Consider the following 26,802-nt stretch of genomic DNA (forward strand, 5'->3'; position numbering starts at 1 on the left):
AAAAAGCCATACTATGGGCTGTTTAAGAGCATGCCAAAAAATGAACATCGCAAGGCATTACCCTTATTTCATTATTTGTGTGCGTCTTTTGTGTCTCTCACCCACCCACTCTCTTTTTTTTTTGGTTTTGGGGTATGCTCTCCCGGGAGAGTCATTACGTCCTCTGTATACACAAGCTGTATAAAATGCAAAGAGAGATTCGAGTATTATTAGCTAGCCAATCAGCAAGCGTTTTTTTTTCTTTAATATAACGGTAGTTCATGTCAGCTTAGCATGAATACTATCTTTAGTAAGGTTCGCTGTACCGACCGTACCGACGTACCGGTGGATACCGGTATCGGTACTGTACCGTTTCGGCTAGTTCGAACCAAAAGCCAAAAAAAATTTGAGGTCGGTATGGATCGGTATGAGCCGGTACCGGCCGATACCGATTGCGAATAGTCGGAACTGAAAAATATAGCTGTACGATACCAGTTCTGTTTGATACTGGTACGTACCGTTCTGTACCGTCAGCATCAATAGAAAGAAGGCTACATAAAGGTGAGAGAACAGAGTCGGGCTCAGTCCAAACAATGTGAGTAGCAAAAGAGGTGATGCAGTCTGCAGTCCTGTTTGTCTTCCGAACCATATGGCAATCTGAATCGAATACTTATCTGTATATATGATCAGATTGAAATCCGCAAAGAAGACCCGCACAAGAGGCTGAATTGTCCATGAAATTCCTCTCGGAGTAGCCTTGGAAAACCCAACTCAGCAGCAGTTAAGAACGCCCATTGAAAAGCCCACGCCTGGGCAAGGATAAGGCCAACAGAAGGCAGCATCTGGGAACCGATACAAAAGGCGTCAGCTTGGGAGTCCCAGCACCAGCAGCACAAATAACTTCGCGGTGACAGCCGTCTATTACCGAGAGAATATAAGCGAGAGAAGATTATTTTGACGTGAATAAGAGGGTCGGCCGAGCGAGCCAACCCTACTAGTTTCCACAAATTATGTCGGCCATATGTCTTGATATCCATACAGCACCCACCAACGAAGGATGGGCGTGGCATACATAGCCAACCGACCCTTTTAATCTCCAAATCGCCGTTTTCCCTTCTCTCTTATAGCCGACTCCTCTCCTGCTCCTCTCCCCTGCTTCCGATGTGGGACTATTTTCCCCATCCTTGTTTTCTGCTCCTTCTTCTCGCTTCTCGGTTTGTATTCCTCTTTCCCTGCTGCTGACTACAGAGCCGCCATGTTGAGGAGAAGGGGACTCTTTCCCTCTTTCCCTCTCCCCATATTTTCTTCTCTCTTCTTCTCCTCTTCCTCTTGTTGCTATTCTTCGTGCAAGCGGAGGCTCCCTTCTCTCCCTTCTCAGAGACCGCCCGTCCCCAAGAAGATCCCCTTCGCCGCCTCCGCCCACGGGAGGACCTGGGAGGATCCGTACCGTTGGATGTCCAACACCGACGACCCGGATCTCCTCGAACATCTGAACCGGGAGAACGCCTACGCCGAGGCCTTCATGGCCGACACCCGCGATCTCCAGCGGCGGCTGGTCGCCGAGATGAAGGGCCGGATGCCGCCCAAGCTCTCCACTCCCCCCGAGCGATGGGGCCCCTGGTCTGCTCCAAAACCCTGAACCCTTCCCTCTTTTTCGTCCCGATACCTTATTCAGAGCATTTCCTCATGAGTTCCCTATTTTTTTGGAAAAAAAGTTGGAATTTTAGGTCTCGCCGATTAAAGTAGTTCTAGTTAATTAGTTTTGACCCCTAAAATTGAAACTTGAGGCATTTTACTTCAATCCTTTGAATTTTATATTAATTTTCAAATAAAAACAAAGATAGAGTCCCTTTAAAATAATTTTAATTAAGTCGCGTCAATTGAGTAATTCTAGTTATCCTAGTTTAATCAATGAAGAGAGAAACGTCTGCTTGCATCATATACGTTTTTCGAAACCAACTCCTAGTGGTTGAGTGGCTTGGAACATTGTGAATGATCAGAGGTCCAACACTTCTACTTTCGATATGTTCATGTTAAAGTCTGAAAAGGATTAACTTGGAGTCCTCGAAATACTGCATGATGTCCAAGACCGTGTCAGCATTTGGATATCTTAGACCTTAGGACTCACTGCCGTTTCATACTTTGGTTTTACTTTGAACAAAAAATGAAATCAAATGCTTTTTTTTTTTTAGTTTCATGCTAGTTAAACCATGTAGTGGAACAATACTGTACTCAAAATTGTGAACCCTACATTTTGTGAGCTTTGTTTATCCGGACTCCAACAGTCTTTAACTTGGATGAGCAGTTCATGGCATTCGCAAGATTGTAGCCTGGACATACTTTGTCTATGTGCTTACATCCAAATTTTTTTCTATATATTCATTGTATTTCTTTTGGATTATGTTAACTGGGCTTTAATTTCTTGCAACAGGTTATATTATCAATACATCCCCGAGGGGAAGGAATATCCTGTCCTGTGTCGGAGGCGTAGTCATCCTGATGGTTTCACAAAAGCATTCCTCAATTACATGAGAGGCTTCGGGAAGGAGGAACTGTTGCTTGATTGGAATGAAGTTGCAGAAAAATATGGCATGTGTTTGTGATATTACTTTTTTTGTTTGTTTATTTGTGGCCTTGGTTTTGTGATCAACTGATGCTATGTTGCCTTCATTATATCTTGTTCTCTCATTTGAATGCAAATTATATACTTGATTTTGAACTGAAGTCTTTCACGGGAACTACTTTATATCTTCCTAGCTAGAGTATAATTTACTTTTTGTTCTGGTTGTGTGTCAACTATAGTCATCTTTTGCTTTCCCTACTACTGCCCTATTGTTTAGTTATTGAGTTCCTCCAAGGGTATTTTGGAGGATCCCCACAACAACACCAACCCCCGCCCTCCACCAAAAAAAAAAAAAATCTGAAACCTAATCTGCATTCTTGACTTCTTGCTTAACCTTTATAAGAATTTTGACATTTATTTTTATCTTACTGCATCAACTAGCAACATAATCACCATGTGTTGTGTATGCTAGTTCGATAACTTTTCCCTCTTTTTGTGTGTTTAGCTTCTCCTTTTGGTCTCTGGTCCAATTATTTTCTTTTCTTCCTGGTTACATGGAAACTACTACCTTATGCTTCTTTATCTTCTTTATATGACCTCGGTAAAATTAGCTTATTAATAAGTTGAAATGTGTGCAGGTTATGTTCATATAGGGACTTGTCGAATTTCTCCAGATCACAAGTTCCTTGCTTATACGCTGGACACTTCTGGTAGTGAATTGTTTGTACTCCAAATTAAAGATCTTAGAACTGGAGATATCATTGCAAGTCCCAAAGTAGAGGGGGTTGTTAGCTTGGCATGGGCTAAGGATTGCAGTTGTTTATTGTATACTGTCTGCGATGAAACTCAGAGGCCTAACAGGCAGTTCTCTTCCCTTGTATTTAGATTGTTTTAATTGGAAAATGAATCTAAGAAAAACTGTGAGTTTACATTTAGTTTGTTTTATTGTTCTGGAATGGCTTTGGTTGGCAGGGTTTTTTGCACAAAATTGGGGTCTGATGGAGCAGATGATCTGCTTTTTACTGAAAACGATGCGAGTTGCTGTGTGGACATTACTAGCACAAACGATGGCAAGTTTATCACCATCAATTCTAACTCAAGGACGTCATCTGAGGAAGGTCGCATTTCTAGTATCTCTTTTCTGTCAAATCAAATTAATTATATGAGCTCCAAGAAGTATCCTGTGGCCATGCATCCTTATGGGTTCAATTTTTATCTCATTACAGGTTTATGTGATTGATGCAATGAATGTAAAAGATGGCCTTTGGCTGGTTAGGAAACGTGTACCTGGTGTGCAATATTTTTTGGAACACCACTGTTGTTTTTTCTATATTCTTACTAATGCTCCTTCAGGAGACATAGTATCAGCAGTTGGAAGCTATTATTTAGCTAGATGTAGAGCTGAGAAATCTCTGCTGGCAAGATGGCAGGTCAAATTCTTCAATACACATAGAATATCATTGTGATGTTGGGTATGAGTTATTGTAAACTGCAAAATGTGTTTGGTCATGATGATGCATGCTGCAAGGACCAATGGGATTCTATTTTGCACAAGCAGTAGATGCATGCTTAGTAACATGATAATGCATCATAAACTTATACATCGAGAATATTTTGTATGGCTTACCACATTGATATTGCTATGCATGCAAAGCTACTACCAGTCAACTCTTATTGTTATTCTAGTATCTTCCCAGTTGATCATACTAAATTCTTCATATTTCGTTATGCAAATAATGTGATCATATACAGATTTTGACTAAACAGTGATTTGATCAAGAGGGACTAGATTACTATGGAAGTTCAATTATCTTTGGTCATTTTGCCGAACAACTTGCTGGCAAAGGAGAAGTTTTAATTGTAACAGTGAGTAAATCAATCATGATTGAATAAAAAATAGGAGAAAAAAGATACTTTATATTTTTTCCAAATAATTTGGTAATTTAGCTAGCTATTGGGTTAAACCTGGTCATTAATGTTAGATGCATCGGTTTGGACTTAAGGAACTAAAATGATGGCATTATCTACTTGAGACTTGAGACTGCTAGAACCAAGGTTTTAAATATCATGGGATGGGACCTTCCAGGGTTTTACATGGAACGGGATACCCTATGTACCGAAACTCGACACAGTGAATGTCCCATCTCGTCCGGGTCCATTTCTTGACTTTCCCCATTCTGACACTTAGGATGGTCCCTATCCTGACATAGACATTTTAAACCCTGCTTAGAACATTCCCTTTTTTTCACAGAGATGCACTTCTATGTCATCAAGTGGATGATAGATCAAGATAATTGAATTTTGACCTTAAAGTCCTGTTATTAAAAAGTAAAGTGAAATGATAGTATTCATTTATTAAACCACTAACTATATATAAGACGCCTGTTAGTTACCAAAAAATTTCAATACTATGTCATGTTCTTTATCCTCATTGTTTAGTGACTTCAAAGGTTTTAGTGCAAGATTTTAGAATTTAATTTTCATGATATCATTCATTTACTCGATTAATATTCTTACCTCTTGTTTGTGTCTATCTAAGAAAAGTGTGATGATTAAACTAGCTAATACCCAGTTAGAAATGGTGTTTTTATCCTTGATGTTGGATAAATTTTCTTTCTATCTAAAAGCACAAATAAGGCACCTACCAATTCTACCACTGTTGTGTGTAGCACAGTTCAATCTAGAAATACTTCTCTCATCAATACAGCTGTAATTAGCTTTATACATACATATGTATATGTATGTATTTATGTATATGTATATGTGTGTGTATGTATATATATGTATTCGTATATGTATATGTGCATGTGTCTGTGTGTGTAACATGAGCTTTAAAAACTAGCTAAATCTCCACTTGATTATTACATTTTGGTGTTTTGGTCCTTTACGACAGATGATATTTTCCGTTTGTATCTCAAATATCAGTTATGCTATGTTTTTGAAGAGCTTAAATGTCCATGTCCAATCTGGTGACTTTTGAAATCTATCTTTTTCTGTTTCCAGGCTATTGTTCTACCAGATGAGGGCATCACCTTTCAAGACATGGATATCTTCCATGGATATTTGGTGCTTTTTCTTCATCAGAAGGGGATTCCTTTATTTTGCTCCATAAATATGCCAGTCGATGTCAATATCAAGGTACTGTTGGCTAACAAGTTTCTATTTATGGATTGTGTTACTGAAGGTTGTTGAAGTGAACTGTTCGAGGTTTCAAATACTGGTAGTGGACCTCATATCGGTTTTTTGCTGGAATGGTATGGTACCAGGTACAGACACATGGTGCAAGACTGTGTCCTGTACTGATGCACTGTGTACCAGTGCTGAAAACATGCTGGAATGGTACAGTACCATTCATACCATCCCATTCAGTTGGTATATGAAACGTTGGACTTGTTAGTTGTTTTCCTCAACAATTCTGTAGGTATTAGTTATTATCCTTAATTATTCTGTTGATATGCTAACCAGTGTAATTTAGTGAAACTTGTGATATGCATTCATGTATGTATTAGAAGGTCAGCCACTTTTTAGCATTTTATACAATTTAATGCTTTAAGCATCCTCTTCTTGAGGACTAAGATTTTTTTTTTTCTTCAAATCCTTTACCGTTTCATGCAGTCATTTTCTTCATTTGAAGTTGAACCAACCATATTGAGTATACATTAAGGCTTAAGTAGTTGTAAACGAAGGCCATGAAATATAGAGTAGGATCACCAAGAAGCCTTATCCCAATCTATTTACTTTTATTATCTTAGGACTAGTTATTCTTTCTAGCCTTTCAATAATAGCTGTTCTTATTATATGCTTACCCTTTGATATATCTGTTTTGCAGCAAGCAATAAAAATCGAGGATCTCAATCCATGGTTTTTCCCAGTACCCTCAAGCCTATGCAATATTGTTCCTGGCTCAAACCATGATTTCTTGTCATCTACTTACCGTGTTGTGATATCTTCACCAGTGGTACAACTTTCATTTGGTTATATTGATAAACTTTCACAAGTTTGATATTATAGCTTAAAGTCATGTTTTTCTATTCTTCAAATTCATAATGAAACTGAGCTGGTGCCATAAAGTCGTTGGAGAATCTCAAAGTAACATGATGGTATGGAGAAAAGATGTATCAAAAGAGAGAATATGGCCAGTGATGTGGAATGAAAATTCAAAGGCTTAGGCCCTGTTTGAGATTGTTGTTGGCAGTAGAGCTTTTAGAGCTTTCAGGAAGGAGAGCTTTTGGAAGTAGAGTTTTTATAAAAACTATTTGTTGTTTGGTAACTACATTTCTAAAGTATTGTGAAGCTTGAATATTTGTTTGGTAACCAAAATGAGAAAGTGCTTTTTGGTATGATAAAATGACAATAAAGGATATTGCATAGTATTACATAGTGAAGTATAATATAATATAATATTACATATTAAAATATTATTATTTTGTATAATATTATTATAATGTAGTATAATATAATATTGAATACTATAGCATAATACTATAACATAATATGATATGATATAATAATATATTATTAATAGTACAATATTACTACAATGTAATATAATGTAATGTAATATGATTCTAATATAATCATATAATATAATATAATATAATGTAATGTAATCTAATATATTATCTTGTTATATTATTAATAGTATATTATAATATTATTATAATGATAACATATTATATTATCAAAAAATAACTATTATTATTATAATAATATAATATGATGATTGCAATAATATGTTATATTATGCTTATAATATAATATAAAAATATATTATATTATATTATATATTACTAAAATAATATAATATATTATACTATTATAATGTATAATAAAATATAATATAATGTAACATTTTATTAATTTATTATTATATAATATTATATTTAGAATATAATAATATAATATGATATGAAATAATATAAGATGTAATCATGAGATTTGTTGGTGGGCATTTTGGTCATCAAAAAAATTTCATTAAAATCAAAACAGCTTTCCATTAGCCAGAAAGCATTTTTCGATAGAGCTTTTTCCAAATAAATGTTTTTAGCTTTCTGGTAAAGCCAAAATAACTTTCCGATTTTTTACCATACACCACTATGCCCCCGTTTGGGAGAACTTTTGGAGGTTCAAAAAGTACTTTCTGGCCCTCCAAAAGCACTTTTAGATAAAATAGAGGTGCTTGGTAAAAATTTTGGAAAGTTGTTTTAGCTTTTTTAGAAAGCTAAAAATAAATTTTTAAAAGAAACTCCATTTTGGAGCTTTTCGGAAAAGCATTTTTAGGCCCGGTCGGAAAGCTATTTTTTTTACCAAGATACCCATGATAAAATATAACAATTACACAAAATGTCCATTTAATAATTGTTTAACCAATTTTATCACCTAGCTAGAAATTTGTTATATTATGAAAAATTAATTTACGCTAATAATTATAATATTTATACCTTTATTATTGTATTATACTGTAAATATAATATTATATTATATTATATTATATCATAATACATTGATATGTTATGTTAAATAATTTAATATTATATTTAATTATTATGCTATTGTATACAATATTATATTACTATATTATAATAATATTATATTACATTACAGTAATATTATACTGTATCATATATTTATGTATTAATATATATTATATTTTATGATGCTCTATTGTCTAATACTATATAATATTTTTTATGGTCATTTTGTTATACCAAAAGTACTTTTTTAGTTTGTTTAACAAACATATGTTAAAGTGGCACAGTACTTTAGAAATTTAGTTACCAAACAACAAACAGTTTTTTATAAAAGTTCTACTTCCAAAAGTTCTACATCTAAAAGTTCTACTGCCAACAGCTTCCCCAAATGGGGCCTATATCATTTAAACGTGCTTTTGGAGGACTAAAAAGTGCTTTTAAGCCTACCAAAAGCTTTGCTAAATGGGGCCTTAGAGCCTGTTGCTTGGTATGTAGCAGGCCAACAGTGGCTGGAAATGTCCAAAAACAAAACCCAGTAATCTTGGGGAGATATGTTAGACCCTATCTGAGGTGGGTTGGAGCTTTCTTTTTCCAATTCCTCGCATTTCTGGACCTCTCTTTTCTTATCCTAACTAGACATTCTTTCTTAATTGTTATACTAAGAGTTGCATAGGGGAAGGATGAAGCAAGAAGAGCGTGAGATATTAAGAGGTAATACAGTGTTTCAATCCTCTGTTGATTGCTAATATTATGCAGGGGCCAGCTTGGATGCCAAAGAAATATTGATATATATTTCTTAAAGAGACTTAAGCTATCCAGAAATGATATATAATCTTATCCAATTCTAAACTTAAACCCAACTGCTTATGGATGAATCCAGCCATACCAAAACTATCAAACTGCAAATTGAATTACATGTCCTAACTTCTTCATAATCATTTCAAGGCCCAACAAACTGTATTCAGTTAGAGATTAGATCCGGTCTCTCCTCAAGCTACAAAAGAAGTACTGTCCATTCTAGCAAAACAGATTCCTATTACCACAATCTATGGCTGGGGTTGTTACTGGGACTACTTAAAATTCTGGATTTGCTTTGTGCAAGCAGTTTATTAGTAGCCCTCATTATGACTTCTCTTTCACTGAATTCAATAATTATTGATTATTCCTACTGTAGTATAGCTGCTTCTTTTCTTTTCTTTTCTTTTTCATTTTGCATTATAGGAACCAAAAAGTAGTGTGCTCTTGAAATTTTTATTTTGCATGCTGTTATTGCTTATGGTTTACTTGTTAAAGCAACTTTAGCTTTTGACTACCGTGACATACATCTTATATACTTCTTTGCATGAATTCCAAATTATGTACCTTTATTAAGACCAGAGGTCAAGCTTCAGAAAGGTGTTGATGTTTTGTTCTACTCTAAAAAATGCAGATGCCTGATATAATGGTTGACTACAATATGGAAAAGCAGACATTCACAATTGTACATCAGGAGGAGGTAGTGGGCTTTACTAAAAATACTCAGGCAAATTCTTCTTCTGAGAATTTGCTTTCGAATCTTTTTAGCATTCAATCTCACAGCAACCAGCATTTGCAAAACTTAGAAGACTCACAGAAGTGGAATGATCTTTCTGTGTTATTTGGCTGTGAAAGGAGGGAAGTCATTTCATATGATGGTGTTCTAGTTCCCCTAACCATTTTGTATTCACGGCAAGCAAAAAATACTGGTCCATCACCTGGGCTCTTGCATGGATATGGTGCTTATGGAGAAGTTTTAGATAAAAGTTGGTGTTCTGATCGCATAAGCTTGCTCTCTCGAGGTTGGGTTCTTGCTTATGCTGATGTCAGGTAAGACTGTTTCAATGCCTTTAGTTGCTATCAGTTTGCCTATTGTCTCACGGATTGCATGCACATAATTTTTGACCGTGCGTTTGTTGAAAGTTAAGCTAATTTGTTTTGGTAGATCACATGATCTTTATTATCACTGGCCATGCTGCAACCCAAGTTTGACCCTGCTCTGCCAATATATGCCATATTATGCAACAGGAAATAATGCTGCACTGACGTGAGCGCCACTTCGATAGTTGCTATGGGGTCTATTACATTTTAAAATTATGAGCAACAAGGTTTTGCTTATCTAATCACATAAAGAATATGATATTTCATTACTGTATAATCTAATATACGCATTGAGAGAGTACATTAACACTGGGTTTTATTCACATGGATTGGCGAACTCTTGGAGCAGTTGGTTTTTACTGATATGCCATTACTGGTGGATGCTTGCATCATAGTGCTTTTTTTCATCAAAGTTATAGAAGCTTGCATGACTATATCTTTTGCTATTTATGGATTAGTTTATGTAAGAGAGAACATAGAATGCATAATGTTTTGTTTTCAATTGGATTTTCTTAGTGAATGTAGCTACTTAAGGGTAAGTTTGCATCAAACTGAGGACTTCGATGCTTCATGTCAACTAATCTAGATGTTTGTCCAAAAACTCTTCAGGTTTTAGGGCAGTGATATTGGAATAAATATGTAAACTCGTTTTGATTCAAGTGCTATCATTGCTAATACAATGTAAATAATCATGTTTTCATAGGGGTGGAGGCGGCGATGCATCATGGCATCAGGCTGGCACCAGATCATGCAAATTAAACTCAATTAAGGACTTTGCTGCCTGTGGCATGTATCTTGTCAATGAGGGTTTTGTTCATAAAAATCGGCTTGGTGCTGTTGGCTGCAGTGCAGGAGGCCTTCTGGTTGGTGCAGCTATCAATATGTACCCTGACTTGTTTTGTGCTGCCATTTTGAAGGTAATTGTTGTTTTAGTCCGCAATCATATTTATTTAGTAATGAAAAAGTGAGCTCATGCATTTCGTAAGACTCTTTCTATGATTGCCTACATCTTTTTGTGATAATCTTGCAGTGATGGTGGGGAGTAGACATGAGATACGCATAAAACAAGAGGACAAACAACAGAAATAATTTATATGAAGTCAGCAGTCATAGTGTTTTATTTGTTTTTCTAGGGAAGGTGGTGGAAGATATGGTGGTCTGTTGTAATAGGATTTAAGTGTTGCATCTTCTGACCATCCTATTTCTTTGTTTAGCCAGAAGAATGAGTAATTAAAACAATGGCATTCTTTATTTTTTTATTTTTTTAAGAGAATATGTACATCGAAAATATGACCATTGGTAGAGAAAAGTATATTTCATTTGGAGCAATTTTCTTGCTAAAATTGAAGGTAAAAGAAAAAGGATATGTAGAATGATAGAATTTGAAAATTCGTGAAAGATTTTCAATTCTCATCTTCGAGATTTTCATAATGTTTGTGGTACACTCAAAAGTTCATTTTAATGAATATAACTTTTTCAGAAAATGGCACGGTCACTCTAGGGATTTAATTTTTATTCAATCATTTGATTTCTGAAAAATATTTCTAAAATGTTTCTTTCCTTTTGGATAGCAATCATTATTTACATGGAAAATACATAAGTAACCTGTGATTTGTATGCTTGTATTATGATGAGTTACAACTAGCCTCTTTTTGGTTATGACTTGATGCAGGTTCCATTTCTCGATATCTGCAACACAATGTTGGATCGCAGTTTACCTCTCACCATTTTGGATTATGATGAGTTTGGTGACCCTAGAAACCAAGCTGACTATGAGACAATTCATAGTTATTCTCCATATGATAACATATCTCCATGTGTTTGTTATCCTTCAGTGCTAGTTACAGCATCATTTCTTGACTCAAGGTTTGCAGAAGTTTTTATCTACTTTGATATTTTTAATTTATTAATTGCCAACTTTAACCAACTTTTTGTTTAACTTTTTAGCCTGGTTTTAGGAAGAGATGAAAATAATAATACAGTATCAGTTTTCTTCACTGTTCCCTTGTAGGTTCTTTTACGAAAGTAGCTGAATGGTTATATGTAAACAAAATGTTGCATTTTTGATCCTATGCCCATCTATATTAATGCTCTATCTAAAACAATGTTAACAATGCAGTCTAGCATACTTGTAGTCTCTCCTGGGAACTAAAAACGAACGAGAAAGAAAAGAACATGGGTGAGAGAGGAGAGCAGGTCACCCAGCACATAATAATGTAACCTGACATACTTCTTCCCTCAAGGCTAATTGACAAAAAAAGTAGAAAAGCAAGAAGACAAGAAAGAGAAAGGGGAGAGGTGGCTGCATGGTTTACTCTATGCGCTGTCTCTTCCTTGGGCAATGGCTTAGGCAATCACCTGTGGGTCAAAACACAGTTCATTAAATGATTGACCCCTATTTACATATGGACTCTCTTTGGCTTTTATACACTTTTTAAATCTACAGTTGCGATGTGCATATCTCCCATATGCCCAACTTTGAATCGATAGACTCATGTCAGGAATGTTTAAGAGGCTTCAATATGATGTCTTATTTGATTTTCTACAGCTGCATGTGGTATAAGTAGCTTTCCATCCTTGTTTTCATTCAAAAAAAAAAAGAAAAGAAATTACCTGTTTCTCAATTCCTCACCTTCTCACTTATTTCCTTACCCTTTCCTGCAGTCAGTATTTATTGATGGAAGTTCTCACTTTTCAGATATCTTTTTCTATCAACAATTTTTCAGTAAAACCATTATCATTTGCCTGATTTGGTTTTGATTTTATATATCAGTTCTAGCTTGTAATGTGATGCTTCTGGTTGCCGTATCTTCAGGGTAGGAGTCTGGGAAGCTGCTAAATGGGTGGCAAAAGTGAGAGGTAACACATGCCCCACTTGTTCGTATTCGGTCATTCTGAAGACGAACATGAGCGGTGGACATTTTGCTGAGGGTGGTCGTTTCATACATTGTGACGATGCAGCTTTTGAGTATGCATTTCTAATTAAAGCAATGGGACTGCTTCAAGATGAAAAGCAAGCTTGAGTCCTTGCAGAGAAGCCTTTGTTGTTCCTCATCATTAGAAAGATGGTGTTCGGGCTACTGAAACTGAAAATGCTTGCTCAATCTTCATCTAAAAGTAATTGTTGCCCTTTCCATGAAATGTAGATGCTTGTCTGATTGCTTGAGCCAAAAAGTATGCCACATTTGTATGTTTTGAATGTGACTTCTGTGCATGCAACTCACTGGACTGCATCAATTTACTCTCTCTCTCTCTCTCTCTCTCTCTCTCTCTCTCTCTCTCTCTCTCTCTCTCTTCTCGGGGGGTTTGGGGGCAGGGGTTTTAGGCACAATGACTTTACCATTACTTTCAGATGTGCTGTACTACATTCCATGCATAACCTAATCTCTGTACTAAATTAGAGTCTTTAAATGTTGTTCATCATATTTAAGTCCATTATAACCACTAGGCCACACGTTGAAATCTTTTCTAGAACTTTGCTCCTTTTTTTATGTCTTTGCATAAATACACAGATACTTCATCTATTGTTGTCTGTCAATTTTTTTTGGTGCATCGTTGTTGTCTGTCAATTTTTTTTGGTACATCATTGTTGTCTGTCTTTTTTTTTTGGTACATCATTGTTGTCTGTCAATTTGTTTGGTTTTCCCTTGCCTTTATCTTTAAGCATCTGAGAAACTATTTGATAATAATTATCTCAAAACTTTACTCTATGTTCTTTAGCTGAGCAATTTATCTGTCGCCCATTAATGACTATCTTTAGTTCTTTGTTTTTGTTTTAGTAATCATTCTAGTCAATTCTTGTAGCTGAATTTTGGGAATCTTTAGTGAGTGCTATGAGCCTGTAAAGTGTCCGACTCTGCTAGGCATTTCTTCTGTGGTTGTTTTTTTTTCTGATTAATCCCAAGAAGGATTTAATTGGACACCAATGAGCATGTTAATCTATCGTATAATATCATCTGTGTAGTTCCTTTTCCAGTAAGACTGAGAACTGAGAGCTAGCTTCTGTGTCTTATTTCCCTTTAAAATGTGGAGTTCTGGTTCCTTTCTGTGTTGAAATTGCGCAGATCAGCAGCAGCTGCACTTGAATATCCTAGGAACGAACTAATCATTCTACGTGCATTCTATGTAAAGCATTCTTCTGACGCAACCCTCATCTGCTATCGGGTTAACTTTCACCTGATTCCATGTCAAACTAATGATTAACTGTCTTTCTTTCTGGATCTTGCTCTAGCAAAAGATAAGCACGAGTGGATCTTTCGCTAACTCTACAAGTTGATTGTGTTCTTTTCTTAATATAATCCTCTTGGCTCTTTGCTTACTTTTTGCGACAAAGAAACAAGAGCAGTATATCGGTTACCAATTAGAAGTTGGAATTTACTTATAGAATTCACATGAATAGGAGAACATGTGGTAAAGAATTGAACTCTAAACTATTCTGGTTGATGAGATCAAATGCGTACATCAAATACCTTGCTTCAGTCATGTGATTATAAGAAATAATGAGACAGCGTTATAATATGTCGCATGCATTGCATCACAGAATCAATTACACATGTACATCATTTTATTTCTGTGATATGTGGTCGGATGTTATGAATCAAGGTGCAGTTCATGAGTTTGGCAATGTTTGATAGATCATTCTCAGCATGCTCATAATCTTCTGAATTTGTGTTAGTTTCCTAGCTCAGATAGCTTTAGGTAGGTTAAAATGGTGCTTCATGGAAACATAGTTGGTAGATGAGGAGACAACTTATTTTTAGTTTTGGTAGGCTGAAGGGTACCCACAAACCCTGTTTGAGATTTTCTACTCACTATTAGGGCGTGTTTGGTTTGCGATCAAAATCAAAGTCGGAAGCATAATGGGTTGGAAGAGAAATAGGAATGGCTATATCCTCTAATGCATTTGGGACTTATTTGGTTTAGGGGAGTTGGGTTTTGGAATGGGAATGAGAATGAGCGACTCTAATTTCAATCGTTTGGTTGAGGGAAGTCTTATTTTGATTTCGATTCCAATTCCGGTCATGAACCAAATGCATTGGAGAATCTGACTATTCCAATTTACAATTTAGATCGCGAGCCAAATATAATGCATTGGAGAATATGACTATTCTGAATTCAATTGTGAGCCAAACATACCTTTGGTTGGTGAACGCAATTGGAATCGAAATGAGATTTGAATACTAGGAAAGAGTATAAATTGGATTTTAGCGGAATGGGACATTCTCATTTGTCCCTAAAATTGGAACGGAAATAGGACTTCTATTGGAATAGGAGTTACTCGTTTTCGTTCTTGTTCTAAAGTCCAAACTCCTTCCAACCAAACATACTATTAATGTATTAGCATGGCTCCCAGTTTGACAAGAGCAAACATGCCCTTAATGTATTAGCATGGGTCTCGGTCACAAAAAATGGGCCACAGAAGCCATCTCTAGGGGTATGGAAACCATTAAATACTTGTGGAACCAAGTGCATTCAGTGGAAGGACACCAGATTGGCTGAGTCCAGACCCATGCGCGTGTTAATTTTCCTCAAATTAAATCTCCTCATCAATGCTGACAACCACAAGAAACAAGAACGGAGGCTAACAGATGCCTTCTTTCTACCTCTACCTCACACTTTACAGACCTCGCTATGCCAAGTATGCTTGTTCTTCTTTTTCTTCTGTTCTGAAGGTGGGTGGGCTGCGATAAAAGACTGGAGTTGGATTGGTTCCATCAGTTTTAGGAACCACCCACCGGCTTTCTATAAGCAATACAAATATTAAACTTGCTGAGTATTTAATCATTTGGTTCAGAAAGAATGATTGCAGCCGAACCTGTCCTGCGCCGGCAGTCGGCTTCTTACAATACTAGAAAAAGATACCATTGCTAACATCTGTTGGCGATTCGATCACGGACTATTAGTTTTTTTTTTTCCTTTTTTTTTGTTTTTTGCTACAACTATTAGTTTTTCTTATGTCTCTGTATTGTGTTCTTAATTTAGTGTTAAACTGGGTTCCACTATCTCTGTTTGAGGTACTGAATCATTGGATGAGGGACCGCCAAAAGCCTACAGGAAGTAGCTGATTTCTTGGTTCCTTCTGAATCATTGGATCACTAGGAAGTCTTTTTTAAGCACCAGCCAGCTTACATGTATTCAATTCAATTCAACAGGTAGGAGTTTATTAATCAAACAGCAATAATGTGTTAATGTGAAGACAGATGTGGGGTATTTTTCTCAAATAAGAAGATGGTTGTGGGGTATTAGATCGCATCAAGTGAATTGAATGCCTGATGTAATGATTGTGAGTGGTTTGTCTTTTGATTTTTGAGAAGTACGATAAATGCCAGTGTTTAACTTTGATTCTAAAACTTTTCTTTGGCAGATGCATTAAGGAACGGGGTGCCAACCAGCACACTGAAGGCCTGGTGAGGATCTAACTATTGGTGCTCTCAAGTTTTCCATGTGATAGAACCTAATTACCTTGTACCAAGTGAACTTGTTATTCTATTTTACGGTGATATATCATTTTCAGATTTAATTCTGTACATCTTATAAATCATTCCTATTGCATGTATATTTTAAATTAGCATGCAATGCTTGACAAGGATCTGAAACAGTTGACTCAAAATTGTACCTTATGGTTAAGAGTTAAGACAATTTTGAGTCAGCAGCCAGTGACTTGGATTCGTGCTCATAAGATATGGTGAAGAGTAGTTTGGAGCCTATTTATCCAGATATATTGATCAGACAACTAATGAGTTAATGTATGCATATTTGACTGTGTGAAGTGAAAGAAAGACTTCATGAATTGTTTGTGAACCACTTGATACTGTTCTATTAGGTTTGGTAGTAGTCTGATTGTCATTGTTTCTTCTTGAAAAATTAAGGAAAAAAATAAAAAGGGGAAGGGAGACTCATCAGTGGAATGACATAAGCTTAGATACTTCTCTAAATGCTTCCTAAGTTCTGAATCTCAATTCTCCCTCCTTTGGAGGAGCAATAATTAGTAAAAAGTTCTCATACTCAAGCTTTCCTCATTTAGTTGTGTAATCACCATGTAATGTATGAACTAAAAGGGGCAACCAGCTAGATAATTCTCCTTTGTGGGGCCAATAACTGACTAGGATGTTGGTCATGATATTTACTTTATATGATGCTATAAAATTTTAAATTATGATTTAAAAAATTAGTTATTTGTTGATATAAAATTTATTATTTTCTTAAACTAAAGCAGATATATAGCAATAATTATAGCGAGCAGATCACAAGATAAGTTGAGGATAAAGATACAACAAAATTAAACTAAGATTTCTTCTGCTTTCATTTAGAAAAGGACGAAATAGGACAAAAAAAAAAAGGGGGAAGGATGAATATCGAGCGTTCCAGTATTCCACATCACAGAATTATTATGCTTAAATTTTTCTATGAATGTTTTAAATAGAAAATAAGAATAATGATATAATAATTTAGGTCATTAGGATCTCAACTATGCAAATAAATCTTGTTTCTTAAACAAATAAATGAGTTATATTATAACTATGTTTATAAATATGTATGTTTAATATATAATATTCTTAAATTTTTAAAAATTTTATTATGTGATATTAATCAATATGTGTGTGTGTGTGTGTGTGTACATTACATGTATAAATATGTTTTTGTTTCTAGCTTCTTTTTCCAATAAATAATAAATTCATGAAAAGAAATTAAAAAATAATTTAAAAATATTAATATTAAGTAATAATATTAGATTAAGTATTATTATTGTTAAGAATTAATAATGAGAACAAACATATTCATAATGAGAAATCAATATCAAGCCCCTTCTTTTCCCAATTGTATCTTATGTTTGAGATAATTCTAAGTTGATATCTAATGATTTAGGATTTGTGCCAAAAAGAAATGATGAGAGAGTCCTTTAGATCGGCCCCTACGTCCAGGTTTATCAATCAAACAAACTAATGATATGAAGACAGAAGTGTGTTGAGACTTTATGGAGTGACTGAGATACTTGATGAAGTGTTGCGAGTAGCTTCATATTACTCAATTAGGTTTGTGCTTCGCTTTGATTGCTGTTCATTTTTATAGATGCCTCATAAGTTATGAAATATTTCTCTCAACCAAGAGCTATAACTTGGTTCACTATTACTATCAAGTTGGCTTGGCTCACTCAAACTTTCCTTGTTTACTACTGAAATCACCTTAATCCTTTAATCTGATGATGTAATCTGACACATTTGAATGTTTAAAGCTGTCTACTGAATTGAGTGCTGACGCAGTATCCCACACCTGAGGTTCTTGGTAGGCATGTTGGATGAAATATTCTAAAGCATTTGCAATGAGTTAACTATAATATAATATATCAGTAATCTTTCTTCTTCTCATCTCTGATAAAAGGGGTCAAATAATAATAAAATAGAAAAGTTGGTGTGAAACACAATACTCTTGCATAGAAACTCAAAGGGGAACAACAATAAATCAAATGAATCATAGCTCAGATGTTGAAGCCTACCCCCCCCAGGCCGAGTTAAAGCCACAGAGAGAATATGGAGCACAGCTGGTGATGGATGTAACAAGGGAATGCAAGGAATGGTAGGAGAGTATATAATTTAGAGGACAAACATCCAAAGGTAGTTGTGGGGTATTTTTCTCAAGAAAGAATAGAATTGTGGGGTATCAGACTGAATGAAGTGAATGGAATACCTAACGAAATGCTTGCTATCAAACTTGATGCAGTTTGAGGTTTTTAGTTTTTTTCTGAGAAATAAGGTGAGAATGTCATCATTCAAATTCTAACTCAAAACTCTCTTCAGCAAATTCAAAGTCCTCTCCTTTGTAATCGATCACCTTGTGACAAGTGATCCATGCTATCCGAATAATTTCAGATCCACGCTGTGCATAGCATAAAATAATAGATTTGATGTGGAAATGGAAGTATTAAAATCGAATCATGGACAGGATTTTTTGTTGGTGCCCATCCACCCACCGGGGAATGAGTCAAAACCAAGAAGGAATGAAGTACGTCAAAAGTTGGCAATGGGTGGCGACGGAGGGGTCGCGTCAAAGGGAAAGAAGAGAGGAAAGAGATTCGTCGTCCACATCTATCTTATGTCCAGTGGTGACTTGTTACCGGATGCGAACCATTTTCGTCTGATGTTGGCCGACCATCGTCAATGTCAACAAGGATGGATGCCTAAATATTTTATACGTTCACCAACCGAACATGATGATTTTAACCGAAATTAACGGAGATGATTTTAACCAAAATTAACGGAGATGATTTCGATTATGGTTTTAAAAATAAAAAATCATTTAGTTTCAATTTTGATTTTGATTTCAGTGAATTCGCCGATCCGAACCCAACCCCAGACCGAATCTCAAATCAAACATATTGGATATCTTTTGGTACTCTTCGTATGTAGTGTAAATTCTATCCCTCTATCTCATTCAATTTAGATCATTTATAAACCATAGATGGGTAAAAACCATGTGAATAAAACCCAGTGTTAATGTACTCTCTCAATGCGTATATTAGATTATACAGTAATGAAATATCATATTCTTTATGTGATTAGATAAGCAAAACCTTGTTGCTCATAATTTTAAAATGTAATAAACCTTGGGCAAACTCCGAAGGCTAAAGAGGTGGCTATTTTTTTCTTCCTTCGGTTCTTCTTCGTTATTATTGTGTTTGTTGTACTTATTTTCTTTTATATAGTTAGACTTATTTTTAACTTGCATTATTGTATTTGTTGGATAGTTGTATTATTATTTTAAAATTGTTAAGTTCGTTGGATGGCTGTGTTATTATTTTTGGACATATTTATTAGTTGGGTTGCTATGAATTATATAAAAAAATATACATAATATCTTTAATTTGAATATTTATATATATAAATTTTAAAATGAATAAAAAAAGTTAAACAGTTTTCGATTTTTTGGTTTTGATTTTGCTTTTTTTTTCTTGGGGCGGTTATGATTTTTTTCTTAAAAAATTATTTGGTTTCTATTTCAGTTATAGAAAGTGGTAGATTTCATATTTAATTTTGATTTTTTTACTAACCGCACCGAATCTTCTCCATTAATATGCCTACTTTCTCTCTTATCCTCTCTGTCTCTTTCACAGACCCACTAATTGCTGCCTCGCAAACCCAATGACCCCAAAAACACTTGGCTGGGTCCATTTGGGTCCACCATACTCCAACATTACATGGAGCTCCTAATGATGAGTCACTGCTCCCATCCACATTGCCCATGGTTGTGTACCTATTTCCTTTATTGGCTGGGGCATAGAAATCTATAGCACTAGGAATAGTTGGCCGATATCTTATATCTTTATAACACTACTAGAATTAGGGTTGGCAGAACCGTCCCAACCGAGCAGTTTCGGCTATTCCGAGCCATACTAGCGGCTCACCAATATGGTTCCGGCAATGAAAACAAAAATTGTTGCCAAAAGCGGAGAAGGAGAAGAAAAAGAGAGAGCAAGCAGGGGAGGAGGGAGTCCTACGCTAGGGCAGAAAGGGGAAGCCACAGTCATCCTCCTATTTCGTTCGAAACAAGGGTTGGTTGCTTTTTTAATTTTGCATAAGTGAAGTCTACGGCTTCCTCTTTCCGCCCCGGCACCCGCCCTCCACTGGCTTACATGCAGGTTTGCGGCGATCTCGTCCCTAAAGTACAACAACCTAACTTAGCTCAATCCTCCTCTAACAAGCATGATCGCTAGGAAGGCTTGACCGAACCAACTCCTTCAGATGCCCTAGAAAATAGAAAAAAATAGAAAGCAGAAAGTTGAGAGGTAGAAAAGCTTTGTTGGATTGTTTTTGCATTAATCTCAGAGAAGTCTATTTATAGACTCTATCTGACAGACTGAAGAGATGCAATGGTTCTAAAGATACGTCATATTTCAGAAATACCGTATATTTTCGAAAACCAACATTTACTTTTCAAAGTGTAAGAACTGCTCTAAAAAAGAAGCCTCAAAAAAAAAAATATTTTAAAACATTTAAAACAAGTAAAGTTTGGGGATAAGAAAATTAATTTTTTTTTAATTAAACTCCAACATAGTCTCCTTTCCATTTCCATCGATCCTCTCTGCTAGCTAGCAGTCAATCTTCCATCGTCGTTTTGGGAAGGTGAGCAACAGGAGATAGCAAAATCGTCTGTCTCCTCCCTCTATTTCTTCCCTTTCCCTATCTCCCATGACCACCGCGAACCTCTCCATCTCTCTTCTCCTCTTCTTCCATCTCTATATTTCTTTATTTTCTCCACTTTGAGCTCGTCGTGCCCTATCTCCGCCAAATTCACAATCGCCACCTTGCCGGAGCAAGGTAATCGCCCGGCCGCCTTCCTCATCTTCCTCTCCCCTGTTCTTCTCTTCTTTAGCCTCGCCACCCCTTTGGGCAGTTGTTTCCCTATTGCCTTCCCCTGTTCTAGTGAAGGGTGGGGGAGAAAGAAAAAAAAATGAGGAGAAAAAAAGAAAAAAATGAGAGAAAAAATAAATAATATAAATAATAAATAGATAAAATAAAGTAACATAGGAGATCCTATCTCCGGTTGAACCTTTCTCTCTCTACCAAATTTGTAGATAAGTGTCATGTTCTTTCCCATGTACCCATCAGGTGGACCCCAATAGAGGGTCCTAAACCAATGTTGTGACGACCTCTTGGACCAGTCTTTCCTGCCTCCTTTCTCAAATCAAGTCCATTTTAACCTCCTAAAGTTTCTTATTTTGTATTTAAATTTTTAAATAATTAAATGTAAATTAATTTATCTTCTTAAACGATTTTGGATAAGCATAGCCGATTTGCCGCTTTGAACCTAGTAATATTTGGGCGAGCCAAAATAAATGAATGTGGCACAAATTTTATTAATTTTGAAGTACCGATCAATTTCAAGTATAAACTTATGTTTGACATGACCGGCTATGTGTTTTCTTAGGAAAATTTAGGACTGAGCATATAATTGTGAATGATTCATGTTTAGGCCAAATAGTATTGTTATTGAATACTTTACTGTAAAATATTTATGGATTATGATTATAAAAAATTTTATATTACTTTAACATGATGCATTTGACCTTTGTGAATGTCAAATTTCTATGATGCTATTTAATTCTTTTAACCTATTTATATAGGTATAATTTATAAAAATATAAAATGTTTTACGAGCTTTCAAGTGGCTATAGCCATCCCTAGGAATGGAGGATCAATCGACATCTTAGAGCGAACATCCAATAAAAATGACCCAATACCAACCGATTAAAGTTGGTAATTGTTGGGGGAAAAATCCCAAGTCATACCGCCACGGAGGCGCGCGGCCAAAAAGCGCCGGCCGGAAAGGCACTCGGCCAAAGGGTGCCGACCAGAGAGCACCAACCAGAGGGGTGCTCGGCTAGAAAGAGCCGACCAGAGGACGCCGACCAGAAAAGCGCTCGATTAGAGGGCGCTGACCAGAGAGGAAAGAGCGCGAAATAAAGGCGCTCGGCTAGAAGGCGCTCGACCAAAAGGCGCCGACCAGAAGCATTAGAAGCGACCCCGCCACAGGGCGCCCCATTGGGCGACCAGCTCGGCTCGGCACCCCTGCCGAGCCGATTGCCTTGACCAGATGTTCAACCCCTGAGGGACTTGACAACTCCACTACAACCTGCCGCTATCTCCAAGCCGTCAAGGCATAAGATCTCCACAGGTATTTGGCACGACCTGCCATTAATGCATGAGACCCCCTCAAGTCTCCGATGCACTCAGTCATTTAATGAACACGGCTCAAGACGATCTCCGGATCACTGAACCATCAAAGCGTATGGCTCTCCCTGACCGCCGGTTCACTCGGTAATAAATGCACTTACCATCCATGGACCCCGGGCCTACCACGGCCGGCGGTTCAACCACTCCAACAGGTCCGATCGACCGTGACAACTCCCTGACTCCGATCCGATTCGGCCTTATTCTCCACTACGCCATTAATGGGCCAAATCGTGCCCAATTATTACAAAACAGGACAAACCTCCTGTCACCTCCCAGGTAACAAAAATCCTTCTATAAAAGGAAACATGGGGAAAAAGGGAGGGGGAGGGCCCGGACTCGGACCGGAGGAGAAAAAGAAACAACACAGACACAATGGAGCACAATATCCTCTTCATCTTCTTCACTCTCTGGCTTGCACTCTCCACATATTGGCCCCCTCTGACTTAAGCATCGGAGGGCCGGTGCCGGGGAGCCCGGCCACCGGCTTCTTTTTGCAAGACAGGACAGGACGCCCTCTTCGTCGCTCACCCCACTCTCCACAGCCTCCAGGAGGACGCCGCCGGCCGGCGCACCGCCGTCCGCCCTCCCCGCAGCGGAGCTCCTCCTTCCCCGGCTTCGCGGCGGCCCCCGGGTCCAATTTCCAGCAACAGTTGGCGCTAGAGGAAGGGACCGAGTTCGCTGCCATGAAGCTAAGAAGCAAAGGGGCTTCCAACACCTCTCGACGTCCTCCACCCAGCCCTGAGCATTCCGTCCGATACTCACCACCTCCGGCTGAGTCAGTTCATCATGTTCGGCCGGAGCAGTTTGATGCCCTGGTGCAACAGGTGCAGGCCCTGGCTACCGCTGTCCAAAGCCTGCAGCCCAGGGGCATCCCAACGGCACCGCCTCCTCCGGCTCCAGTTCAACTGGAGCCCCCTACAAGCGGACTTCCCCTTCGAGGTCAGGACTCCCAAGTCCAGGCCTCCCTCTGGAGAGAGCACCCAGCCAGGGGCCACGGAGGCTGGCCACAGCCTTCAGAAGCTGAGTCGGTTCCAGGGCAACCTGTGCTCGAACGAACCGCTTGAAAAATGCCGGGGCAACTTATCAAAGGCTGGTCAGCCGAATCTTCAAAGACCAAATAGGCCGAAACATGGAGGTCTACGTGGATGACATGCTGGTGAAAAGCAAGGTGGCGCAAGACCACATAGCCGACCTCAATGAAGCATTCTCCACACTCCGAAAGTACCAGATGAAGCTCAATCCAGCTAAATGTGCATTTGGGGTCACCTCCGGCAAATTCCTCGGCTTCATCATTACACAACGAGGAATTGAGGCCAATCCAGAGAAGATCCGAGCCCTCCAAGAGATGGCGCCTCCCAGGACGGTCAAGGAGGTACAACGGCTCACAGGCCGAGTCGCAGCCCTCGGGAGATTCATCTCCCGCTCGGCCGAGCGCTGCCTTCCATTCTTTGCAGCCCTCAAGAAGCCGAAGAACTTTTTGTGGTCGGACGAGTGCCAGCAATCTTTTGAGGAGCTCAAGCATCTACTGGCTTCCCCTCCCCTGCTCACAAAGCCTCAACAGGGAGAGCTTCTTTATCTATATCTAGCTGTCTCCCCTGTAGCAGTAAGCTCGGTCTTGGTCCGAGAGGAGGGTAAACTCCAAAAGCCAGTATATTACACCAGCCGGGTCTTGAGGGACGCCGAGACCCGATACTCCAAGCTGGAGAAGACTGTCTATGCTCTGGTCATCTCAGCTCGAAGGCTCCGACCCTACTTCCAAGCCCACACAGTGGCCGTACTGACCGATCAGCCGGTCAAGCAGATCTTGCAGAGATCAGACCGTGCGGGCCGAATCACTAAATGGGCCATCGAGCTCGGGAAATTCGATCTCGAGTACCGATCCAGACCGGCGATCAAAGCACAAGCGTTCGCAGACTTTATAGTCGAGTGCATCATACCGGACGAGGCCGAGCCCGAGCCTGAGCCACCAACGGAGCCGACCCCGAGTTTGACATGGACTCTGCATGTCGATGGCTCTTCAAACTCGGGGGGTAGTGGAGCGGGACTTATCCTCACCAGCCCGGAGGGGGTGGTCGCCTAGCAAGCCTTGCGCCTCGAGTTTCCCGCTTCCAATAATATGGCGGAGTACGAAGCGCTTGTCGCCGGGCTCAAGCTAACCAAAGAGCTAGGAGTGAAGGACTTAAAGGCCTTCAGTGATTCTCAGCTCGTCGTCAACCAAATTATGGGCGACTTTGAAGCCAGAGACCCGACCATGCAGAAGTATCTTCAGAAGGTACGGGATCTCGCCTCGACCCTGGATTCTTTTCACATTCAACATGTTACCAGGTCGGAGAATCTCAGGGCCGACTAGCTATCAAACCTGGCGTCCTCTCGCATGAGCGAGCTTCCCAAAATGGTAGTACTGGAGTATCTCCAAAAGCCTAGTACAGACGAGCCTGAGCAGACCCTCTGCACTGAGTTCGAGCCAAGCTGGATGGATGAACTCACCAGCTACTTGCAAGACGAAGTCCTCCCCACCGATGAACGAGAGGCTCGCCGAATCAAGCGCTCCGCCACTCGATACATATTATATGAGGGAAGGCTCTATCGGAGATCTTTCACATCTCCCCTCCTCAAATGCCTCCGCCCAACGGAGGCTGATTACGCCATGCGCGAAGTCCATGAAGGAATTTGTGGAAATCATCTGGGAGGGCGAGCATTGGCCCACAAAATTTTACGCCAAGGATATTATTGGCCGACACTCCAGAAGGACGCTATGAACTTCGTCCAAAGATGTGACCGGTGCCAGAGGAACGCCAATGTTCAACGCCGACCTTCGGCTCCCTTGACTTCAATCAGTTCTCCTTGGCCTTTTGCCCAGTGGGGAATTGACATTCTAGGGCCACTTCCACTGGCCACCGGGCAAAGAAAGTTCCTAGTCGTCTCCATCGACTATTTCACAAAGTGGGTGGAAGCTGAGCCCCTCGCTCGGATCACCGAGCAGAAGATGCGGGATTTCGTCTGGAAGTCCATAATCTGCAGATTCGGGCTTCTCCGCATCCTCATCTCTGACAACGGTCGCCAGTTTGACAACATTCACTTCAGAGAATTCTGCTCCGAGCTTGGCATTGACCACCGCTTCACCTCGGTCGCGCACCCTCAGACGAACGGAGAAACCGAGGTAACAAACCGTACTATTTTGCAGGGTCTCAAAGCCAGGCTCGACAAATCCAAAGGACAATGGGTCGAAGACCTATACAATGTCCTGTGGGCTTACCGGACTACGTTCCGCGTCCCCACCGGCGAGACTCCCTTCAACCTGATATACGGGACGGAGGCTGTCATCCCACTGGAGATTGGAATTCCTTCTCCAGGAGTTGAGCATCACGACGCCAGCTCCAACTCTTTGCAGCTCAGAAGTAACCTTGACTTAGCCGAGAAAACAACGGAGGCCGCCCGAGTTCGTATGGCGAGGTATCAGCAAAGGACAGCTCAGTACTACAACGCCAGGGTCAAAGTCAAATCTTTCAGACCAGGGGACCTTGTCCTCAGAAGAGCTGAAGCCTCCTGACCAACTGAGCAAGGGAAGCTGGCCCCGAACTGGGAAGGACCATACCGAGTCGCGCGCATCCGCCGATCCGGAACTTATCAATTGGAGTCTCTAGATGGGACTCCCATTCCGCGGAGCTGGAACTCTGAAAATCTCCGCATGTACCATCAATAAAACCCCAAGGGGTCCCCCATTTGTTCAACTATGAATTTCATTCTGTGAATTTTATTTTATGATGATCTGCGTACTTATTTTGAGCTCACCGACACTCCTGATTATCTTATGGTGTCAGGTTTATTTTTCCTCCCCTGACCACGGTTGGGATGCCCCGATGCCTCGGGATGGAGTACCTGCGTGGACTCCCTGAAGATGTTCGTGAGTTCGTGGTGCGCTCTCCATCGACCAACGAGCTCGGCTCGTTCTCCTACCCTGACCACGGTCAGGATGCCCCGCCACAACGGGATGCCCCGATTCGTCGGGATGGCCCGAGACGTCGGGGTGCGGTCTTAAGTGACCAGACGAGCTCGGCTCATTCTCCATCGACTTCCATCGACGAGCTCGGCTCGTGCTCCATCGACTATGAGTTGCGGTCCTCTCTGACCAGACGAGCTCGGCTCGTTCTCCTACCCTGACCAC

The 26,802-nt window shown here is 39.1% G+C and overlaps 1 protein-coding gene and 1 non-coding gene across 2 annotated transcripts; one reads left to right on the top strand and one right to left on the bottom strand.

Moving 5' to 3' along the window:
- Positions 1-650: 650 nt before the first annotated feature.
- On the top strand, positions 651-13,067 carry LOC103706558 (Prolyl oligopeptidase family protein). Its single transcript, XM_088713606.2, is given in 12 exon segments — positions 651-1,599; positions 2,411-2,568; positions 3,181-3,403; positions 3,515-3,654; positions 3,767-3,972; positions 5,546-5,680; positions 6,372-6,500; positions 9,443-9,858; positions 10,613-10,826; positions 11,582-11,775; positions 12,725-12,932; positions 13,056-13,067. Coding segments are annotated over 12 exon segments (2,400 nt in total). The 5' UTR covers positions 651-1,234.
- On the bottom strand, positions 945-1,071 carry LOC113462694 (U11 spliceosomal RNA). The gene has a single exon (XR_003385638.3). It is a non-coding gene; the product is annotated as a U11 spliceosomal RNA (small nuclear RNA).
- Positions 13,068-26,802: the final 13,735 nt, after the last annotated feature.

The sequence above is a fragment of the Phoenix dactylifera genome, chromosome 2 (genome assembly GCF_051530095.1).
Source record: "Phoenix dactylifera cultivar Ajwa chromosome 2, Ajwa_hap1_PhDact_Kaust_v1.1, whole genome shotgun sequence".
In the NCBI taxonomy this organism is placed as follows: Eukaryota; Viridiplantae; Streptophyta; class Magnoliopsida; order Arecales; family Arecaceae; genus Phoenix; species Phoenix dactylifera.